Below are 9,720 nucleotides of genomic sequence, written 5' to 3' on the forward strand. Positions count from 1 at the left end.
GTCAGTACAGTCAATTTCAGAGGCAACGTAGTAATAACATAATAATAGGGTCGGAGACACTTTACTGCAAGGAACGCCAATTCCACATGCGATTTGTGAGCCAGTTCATGTCATCCTGCCATCCCTCCTCTCAATCGACGGCCAAAACCAGGACCAGCGCTTCCGCTAGGGGGCGAGACTGGCCGTCGGATCCGACTGTGGCGCGGGAAGACTCCTCCAAGCGCACACAAAGCCCCGGCGCCTCTCCTTCCGCTGCTTGAGCGCTCCTTTCTGCAGCGTCCGTGCCTGCCTGGCGCTCGCTGGCTGCCCTCTGGAGCTTCTGGGGCTGCCGCCTGGCAGGCTGCGGCGGAGAGCGATGAGTCCCGGCTGGCTGGCTGGCGGAGGCTGCAGCTGGGGGGCGGCGGCGCCATGGCCGGGCGGCGCGGGATGCTGAAGCGCAAGCCCAACTTCACGTTGCAGGAGATCGACATCCTCATGAGCGAGGTGCTCAAGTACGAGCAGCTGCTGTTCGGGGCCGCCTCCACCAACGTGAACGCCTACGAGAAGCAGAAGATCTGGTGGCGAATCACCAGTAAGATCAACGCGGCCGGGCGCAACCAGCGTGACATCGGGGAGGTCAAGAACCGCTGGCGCGGCCTCCGGCGCCGAGCCAACGACAAGATCACCCGGCACCGGCTGCAGCGCCAAGCGCAGTCCCCCGCCGAGCGCCCCTACGCCGCGCACCGTAAGGGCGGTGGCAGCGAGCCGCCTGGCCAGCCTGAGCTTGGCCCGGAGTGGTGCCTGCACGGCGTGTGCCCTTTGGACACGCCGCCGCCGCCGGGCACCATCGAGGCGGCGGCTCTTCAGGGTGAGTGCTGAGCCCCGGGACTTAGTGAGTGCGAAGCCGCAGCAAAGCCAGTGCTGGGGGCCAGGGCAGAGTGCTATTCCTGCAGCAGCCCTAATTCACCGCTCCATTTCTTGCCACCCGCCCCAGGGGAGCCGAGAGCATCGCTCAGTATAGGCTGGCAAGAAGGTTTAGGCAAGGTGGAGGTGAATGGAGCCGGCTGCGCTGCCTGAACGTGCGCTGCTTGCATGATCTTCCTCTCCAGATTGCAAAAAAAGACCGACCATGCAGGCTTCCTTTCTTCGAGTCAGCCATCTATGGTACCACAGGGAGGGAGCGAGGGAGACCCTAGTCTAGGAGAAATTAGACATTTTCATGCTTGGTGCAGAGCTACTGTGTCCTGGGGGAGACGTTCCTATCCATAGTCCTATCTACATCTGTAACCTAATAGAGACTGCATTAGAAGGATTTTGCAGTGGTGAAAAGATACACATAGACCCCTGTCACTGGCCATCCTTGCAACTGGCTGAGGAGGTCCTGCTATGCCAGCCTGAGTGTCTGTGCCCTGGTGTACGCACTTATCACTGCCCTACTTATGTGCCCTATCCTGGCCCATAGCCATGGATATTTATTCTTGTGTTGCGAAGTATAAAGTTGCTGTTTCCCTGCATATCTACAATATGTAATTATAGTGATTGTTGCGCCCCTTTCTTTCTCTTGGGTAGATTTGGTCTTTAAGCCTTTTATTCTTGCCCTCTTTTGGTAGATTGCTGCCACCTGGAATTAAATTCCAGAATAACTTAAATTTCTCCTTTTAGTAATGATGTGCCCAAGGGTCAGGTTCCTTCGTGGTACTATGTGGCCCTGAGGAAATGAATGGGATATAGGAATGACAGATACTCTGGGATATAAAAAACCAAAATACACTTTTATTTTTATAAGAAGTGTATCAGTTTCATATATTTCTAAAACTTGATGGTTTTCAAAGAGTAGTTCTCAATTCTTAAGTTACTTTACTTAAACCCAGTCACACAGATTTCCTCTCAGGCTTCACACACAGTTTGCCTGCTTTTGATATTAATTTCTCTCTCAATTACAAGACCTTTTCTCAGGCGCACACACAATTTGCCTGCTTTTCCCTGACTGAATGTTCTTTCACGAACACACAGTTCAGGCTCCCACACAGGTTATATTTCTCTCAGACAACGTATACACGCTCAGGCCGCGCACAGCTTGCCTCTTATCCTGACTGACTCTTTTTTCTCTACTCTCAGTCTAAAACTGCATTCACTCCCCCTACACTCTGTCATCAACCAATCATCTCACTCATCCCTCTCTTTCATGCCCACTTCATCTACACCACACCAAACATTTAAAGACACATACACACATAAAATCATTACAGTGATGTTATAGATTCATGTCAAGAATCTGAATCTAATTTGCAAGCCCTGATGGAAAAGAGCTGCATCATCAAAGGCCAACTTTCTCTTTGGGGCAGCAAGATTCATTGGGGTTATTTTACAGGGATTTTTATGGTTCAGCAACATCCTCTCTAAGGGCAAGGCAGGGTGGCTTAGATGATCCCTCCCAAAGTCTGATTTCCCTGGCAGCCTCTTTCCAGCAATCTCCTTAAGGTTGTTGTGCCTGTTCCTATTGGATCTTAGCATAGTGTATATTAATGCCTCGCTTCAGAGAGGTGATTTATCTAAGAACCCCATACTGAGCAAGCCCCATTAGAATGCATTTGCAGGTATGTTTGGAATCAAGAATGGAAGTGGGAGGAAAATCACAGGTCTTTGCTTTTGAATATGGTAGGGACCAGTGCATCCTGCCCAAGCTATTTTCACCTGTCTGTGGCTATAATGGAGTTGCAGGGTCAGAGCAAGCACAAGCTGTATTGACTGCAAGAAGAGAGTTAGATCAGTATAGAAAACCCCTTGTTATATCAGGCCGTGACAAATTTCTTTGACTCCAGAAGCCAGCTCAAACATTTAGAAGCCAGACTCATATTTCAGCCTTCGGGGTTATGTATGACCATATTCTCTAACTATTGGTACACCCCAAAATACTAGATACCACAATGAAATTTCTGTGCACCATAGTGACCTGGCATCTAGGATTTGTCAAACCCTCTGATGCATTGGGCCTTCTTCATTCACTGACTGTTGTTACTGTTAGCTTTAGGGGACTCTTGCGCATATATTCTCTACCTGGTACTTTTGCTCCACATGTAAGAATTGGTACAGGAAAAAATTATGAAAAGCTGTTTAAAGAAAAAAAAGAGGCCAAAGACAGACCCTTCTTTTTGCTTTAAAAGGGCTACAAAAAACCCAAAACAAAACAGTTCAGGGAGCCCCAATTCAGTTAGCAAAAGTGTGTAGAAAAGTTAAACCCCCTCTCACTACCTCTCTGTTGTACTGCCCTGATCTGAATTGTTTCAAATGGGTAACATGTTGGTCTGTAGTAGAAAAGCAAGATCTGGAAGACAGTGGAATGGAAAAGTTAAGGTTCAAAAGTCTCAAACTAGAATTAGAAAATAGAAGGCCATGTAAATGGTCTATTGGTATTTGCTCATTTTCCAGGAAATGTTGAAAAGACAAAGCAAGATTTAAGCCTGGCTGGAAAATCTGAGCCAGCCACTTAAAATGTAGTATCAGGAATAGCTTTTCAGTTGCTTGAAACAGGAGAAGTAAATCTATGTCTTGTATTTGTTTGTCAAATAAAAATTAAATGGAAATCTCACTAGTAGTCCCATTATTGCCTGCCTTTTATTTTGGCTTACAGGCTCTGTGGTTAAAAGAGATAAGATGTATTGGTAATGGGTTCTGTGAACTGGTAACGACATTTCATTCTCTAGTTTTATCTTCACAGGAAGATGGGGGAAATGGGACCTTAATTATCTGAGAAGTTGTTATTACACTTGGTATTACTTTATACAATTCTGCTTCTTTTACAGTGGACCTCTCTGCAATATATACTTTTGGGTAAGGGCAGCTCTGCCTCAAAGATCTGCAAAAACCTGTGCATAAATCAGTTATAAAAAAGGTAAAGGTAGTCCCCTGTGCAAGCACCAAGTCATTACTGACCCATGGGGGGGATGTCACATCACGACTTTTTCTTGGCAGACTTTTTACAGGCTGGTTTGTCATTGCCTTCCCCAGTCATCTACACTTTACCCCCAGGAAACTGGGTACTCATTTAACCGAGCTCGGAAGGATGGAAGGCTGAGTCAACCTTGAGCCAGTTACTTGAACCTGGCTTCCACCAGGATCGAACTCAGGTCGTGAGCAGCGCTTGGGCTGCAGTACTGCAGCTTACCACTCTGCACCATGGGGCTCTTTTTAAATCAGTTATATCTGCTTTTATTTTTCTTCCCTTTTCCTGCTTTTATATGCTGCGTTTGCTTTGCCCACTGTTCTGGCCTTTGAACTTGCTACAACTGCTAATTATTTAAGCATTGGCACAGGCTGGCTTTTGAAGCTTTGACATCCCCACTATTAAGTGATGAAGTGAGTGGAGGTTGAAAATGCCTTCAGTCTCATGGCCTTCCTCTGGAGGCAACCTCGGATGGGTTTCTGTTGAGATTGAGAGATATTCCATTACAAGGGATTAGGAATTTATGCAGCAATATACAGTCATTTTAATAGCAACAGTAAGCATTTTAATACTTTCTGCATTCAAAACGCTTCACACCTAATCTTGTAATAATCTTCACAACAGCCCTGTAAGGTAGGCCAGTATGATCCCCATATTCAAAATGAGACACTGAGCCTGAGAGCGTCTTGCCTAAGGCCTGCTAGTGAGTTGGACAGGAGTGACATTTGAACAAGGACTCCCTGAGTCAGAGTTTGTTTGCACAGCTTCTAAGATGACAGAGTTCAAAGTGGTTTCAGACCCACTATTTCCGTGGTGTATACACGGTTTCTCTTGGCCCGCTGTCATCTCTGATCAAACAGGGTTTGCAGGCTGTTGAAACCATTCAAAATCTTGCAAGATCTAAGAAATGGAAATGGATTGTTTCAATCTTTCTTTTACTCTGAAAAAGAAAATGGCATCTGACTCCAGCCTTATTTGATAAATCATTGTTGAATGTTTTCTTCTACCACTTTCCTTTTCTCATTATTGCGCAGAGATTTTTCTGTTAGACCACAGAGCCTTGGCAGACTTAAAGATGGCTTATACAAAAACCTGAGCACGTGAATGTGAAAGAAAAGCTCATTGTTTTTAAACTGGGCTCTGGCTGGCTGCTGCTTTCAGTTAACGTGATCTGTCCTCTCTGCTCTGGGCAGGTGTGAAGGAGGAGCCAGTGAAAGAAGAGCCAGTAGAGGTGAAGCCAGTCCACCCCCTTCCCATTGATGCAGTCCAGCAGCATGTGAGCCGGGGGGCTGAGAGGCGGCTGCTCAGGAGCTCTGGCCAAATCCCAGATGACCCCTGTGAGGACTGGAGCAGAAGCCCCCCAAATTCCTCACAGACAGAACTCTCGCTCAGTGAGTTTGGGGGACGGCAGGAGACCCTGGGTTCGGATTATGCAAGAATCACATTTGACCAGGAGTCTCCACATGGGCACCCGAACAATTGTAACATGGGAGACGTAGCGCATCCTATGACAGTGCCGATTCAGGAAGGGTTGTCAGAAAGCAGCCGGTTTAGCCTAGCAGAGAGATGGATTGTCCAAGCTAATGAGCAGTTGGTACAGGAGATGCGTGCCTTCCGGCAGGAGTATGCTGAAAGCCACAGAGAGACTGCCTCCATTTTGCACAGCATTGCTGAAGCCCTGAATGGTGTCCACAGCAGCCTGTCTGAGATCCGGGATCTCTACCTCCGCCAGCAGGTGGCACCCAAGCAATGAGGGATATACCTTCAGAAGATGCTGAGCACCTCTAGCCTTTCATGAATAGTATCAGCTACTATGAATAAGTCACTTCAGCTACGAAGAAGAGCTTGGGAGGTGGGTTGGAGGACAGAGTTCACTTCCGATTTTCCTGATTCTCAGCTCAATAAAACTGAAATGCAAATCTCTTCTTAGGTGTTTGATAGAAGGCAGGGCTTGTCTGTAGTGCTCTTGTAAACCATTCTTTGCTTTACCCTTTACCCTCAAACAGCCCCATTTCTTTTCCTTGACACGAATAGTTGGTAAAATAATTCTGGTGCATCTGTTGCCTCCATTTTTTCCTTGTCCTTCGTGTCTACTTGCATGATTCCAAACTGCTGCTCCCTCTTATGCCTACTGTGATTCATGAAAGGTTTAATCTGGCCTACTCATGGATTGAAACTTGTTGTGGAGTCTACATATGGTTGCTCTTGATCAGGAATGTCACCAAGGGCTGCCATTCTAACATAGATTGTGGAGCAGTGCTGTTGATCTAAATGTTAAGTGTTCTAGAGTACGTCATTTTAGGCTTATGGTATGTGGCTGAAGTGACTCTGGTATGACTAGAGAGTTCTTATTAGGCTACCTGGAAACGACAAAGCTCCAAAGAGTATCCAAAGACAGATTTCTTAAGGCAAAATTACCCTTCAGTGAATCAAAGCAAATGGGTATAAAATCCCTGGTTTCCTAATGCCCCTTTATCTGTTTCTAATAGATGCTTCTCAGTGGAGGACAAAAACAAAATCTCTGCCTGGGATGCTCAAATCAACTCATATTCCTATTTGTGAAAGAATTACTTGTGATCCATGGAACATTATAGAATCTTCCTATGTAATATGGGAACTTTACACGCCTGTTGGGGCCTAGCCCAATGAAGACTCTTTTGTTTTGGGAAGGACTATTTCATGGGGGAAAACAGAAGCCCAGAAATTGGATTGCCCTGGGGGTGGGTTGAAACTGTAGGAATACTTTTATAAGCTAACAGAACTCATCCAAGTTAGTCTTGTGTTGTTATGGCAACCAGATTTTAGCTAGATATTTAGGGTATGCAGGCTGGGCTAGACTGGCCTAGTTTTCTCCCTCTTTTCCTCTGATCTATTAGGTACCTAGATTGAGAAATTAAATTTTAGGCTCAGAGAAGCTTACCTTTGAACATTGTTCCTTTATTATTTTCTCCCTAGTTCTTTGAATTGCCTTTTTGAGCAATCACCTCAATGTAGTCTAATCAGATAGAGTTGCATATACTTGTTTATTGACATTTTTATTTTTCCTCACCCAGTTTTTTATTGTTTCAGAAGCTGGATTTTTCTGTTTCTCCTTTTAGGAACTGTTCTCCAAAACTATCTCTGTCTTTACTGGTCTGGTCAGCCATTTTCCTAGAGCATCACTATAAGAGTGGATGGTGGTCTGATGGTGGTCTTTGTACTGCTTGTCCAAAATGGCCTGCGAGCAAGCACTGTTGGTAGAAATGTTGCATTATCCACACCTGTTTTGCTTCTAAATTGGCAGTCGGGGATAAGGCAGTAGCTTATGCAGGCAGATTTAGTTCAAGGGCTTCTAGTGCACTTCACTACTTTGGGGGTATTGTAGTCTTTTGGAAACCATTATGGCTCATATTATGTAGCAGACAGAAGTCTTAGGAGGCAAAGCTGGATTTTTCTGTTTTCTTTTTTCCCCATGTTCAAGATAAAGACACACTTGGATATGCATTTGTGGAAAAGCTACAGTGAGGGGGTGGTTGGTTGGGATGGGATTTAAAGCATGGAAAAAGAAGGCAGTAAATTATTAAGTAACCCCATGGTGTCAGTTCTCCAATCTCAACTGCCTCTCAGGAAGCAAGCCTGTTGGGATAAAGTAACGTGTATCTGTATGTAATGTCCGATTTGACCCTCAAATGTAAAAAAAACTCCTCTCAAACCAGCTTTGAGGACCATGAGATAAAAGCCACCACAGACAACTTTCTGCATTTTTGACAGCTTTGAAGTACATTTCTTTGAATTCTAGATTGGGATCCCAGCCCTTGTGTGGCATGTTTCACTTACATACTTTTCATACATGCACAGCCTAGGCAATACCTCATGCTGCCCAAAGGCACCCCTCTCAGATTGAGAGGCTCTCTGGAGCCATACCTGTAAGACATGCGGAGGTGCCATTCAAAGGAAATGTGTCAAGTGAGGATTAGATTTTGCCCTACAGTAGTTTGCAAGCATTCGGTACTCAGTGATAATCTGAGGTTGGACAGCCAGCTACCCTACAAGATCCAAGTATTCTCAAATTGTCTCTTTCTAACTTTTAAAACACTATACTTGTTTCAGGTGGGTAGCGGTATTGGTCTGTAGAAGAGCAAGATTCAGGTCTGGTAGCACCTTAAAGACCAACTAGATTTCTAGGGTCTGAGCTTTTGAGAGTCAGAGCTCCATTTGTCAGCTCTGACTCTTGAAAACTCATACCCTGGGAACCTAGTTGTACTTCTTGGTGTGTGTTCCATAGAAGATCCGCCGTTTTAATTTAAAAAGTGAAGTTTATGATCTGCATCTCAGCCTGAAGAATTCTGAAGTAGAATTAAATGGTCTAAGCAGGGTGCGGAAATCCATGTTTGTACAGTCAGAGCTTGCTGCCTCAGGATAACAACCTCAGATTAATAACCTGCAAATTATTATATTTGCATCCTATTCTTCCTTCAAGCAATTTAGGGAAGTGTACAAGGGGATTATGCCATTGTCATCCTCAGAATTACCCTGTAGGGTAAATTAAACTCAGGAAGTGGCATGCCCACGGTCATCAAGCAGGGATTTGAACCTAGGTTTCCTTAGCTCAACATTTTAGCACACCAACTTGGATCCAACAGCATTTCTATGGACAAAATGGTTTCTACATGTACAGCATTTATTTATTTATGCTATTTATAGCTGCCTTTCTCAAGGTGGATTATACAGTGTGAATCAATACAATCAATGGCTCAGACATTCAATAACAATGAAATAGGGTATAACTTTCTCAGTTCTCCCTTCCCTGAGATGCAGTGGGAGGTAGGAGACCAGAAAGCCATGCTTCCGAAGTGGAAGATGTTCTATTTGCAGCAACTCTCCATTGGATTAAAGCTACTGGGCACTCAATGTGTATAAACAAGGTTTTTGTCCTCAAGCTCAAAACAGACCTCCCTCAAATTATTATAATTATCCTTACCAGTGAGGCAGCAGTGGAAAATTACATTCCTCACAACCTGACTAGTAATAGTCTCCTCTGAAATGCTTTCAGTGGGTAGCTCTTGGTCTCTTACTGGATTCTTAACCCTAACAGTAGTGTTTGGCCACAGATATCCAGTCTGACAGCAGATCAGAGATATCTGAAGTATTCTTTTGGGTATTCCTAATCACAGGATATTCTGTAAAAGAGCCGAATAATCCCTTGCGTTTCTCTGATTCCTTAGTCTTTCCCCCATATGATTGCTCTCTGAACAAATGTTATGTGGGGAAAGGTGGGTATATTTGTTTAGGCAGTTCCTGTATGATGTATTGGCATGCTACTCTGCCGGCATGCTGAGGTCACCCCAAAAAGAACACAAGTGAGAACTAATACGATATGTCTCTGAACCAAGCTGAAAATACTGCTCTTCCACTAGCAAAAGCATTTTGGTGTTCACTGCTGAAACTATTTTGTTGTAAAACGAGTTTTGTGATTCCTTAAAAATGAATGGATGTATTATTTCATAAGCTTTTATAGAAGAGAACCCACTTAATCAATTGCGTGTAATATTCTTCAGTCAGCCAATACATATACATGGCTCCCACTCTGGAATTTGTGACCAAACAGTAGAGGGCAGTATTGCATACACACAGTTTTGTTTTCATTCATTTTTACAAACTCCAAGATGCACTCTCAACTGTTTAGCTTGTTATCTAAGAATGACTGCTCAGCATTTTCCTTTACAGCAATTTGTTAAAGGGATTTTCTTTCAGTTGTGTAGAATTTAGACAAACTCATTTATAAGTTTAATCAAACTGATTTTGCAGAAAGGCATGCT

General features: G+C 44.5%; 1 protein-coding gene across 1 annotated transcript; it reads left to right on the forward strand.

Moving 5' to 3' along the window:
- Positions 1-282: 282 nt before the first annotated feature.
- LOC129330845 (t-SNARE domain-containing protein 1-like) lies at positions 283-5,860 on the forward strand. The gene is made up of 2 exons (XM_054981065.1): positions 283-847; positions 5,116-5,860. The coding sequence occupies exons 1-2, from the start codon at positions 409-411 to the stop codon at positions 5,673-5,675; spliced, it is 999 nt and encodes a 332-aa protein (XP_054837040.1). The 5' UTR covers positions 283-408; the 3' UTR covers positions 5,676-5,860.
- Positions 5,861-9,720: the final 3,860 nt, after the last annotated feature.

This window comes from Eublepharis macularius, chromosome 5, assembly GCF_028583425.1.
Source record: "Eublepharis macularius isolate TG4126 chromosome 5, MPM_Emac_v1.0, whole genome shotgun sequence".
Lineage (NCBI taxonomy): Eukaryota > Metazoa > Chordata > Lepidosauria > Squamata > Eublepharidae > Eublepharis > Eublepharis macularius.

What these genes read in the sequence shown, in the direction of transcription:
- LOC129330845 (XM_054981065.1), top strand. Translation starts at nt 409, where the DNA reads ATGGCCGGGCGGCGCGGGATGCTGAAGCGCAAGCCCAACTTCACGTTG. An exon ending in CGAGGCGGCGGCTCTTCAGG is followed by an intron (nt 848 to 5,115) that starts GTGAGTGCTGAG and finishes TGCTCTGGGCAG; the next exon opens with GTGTGAAGGAGGAGCCAGTG.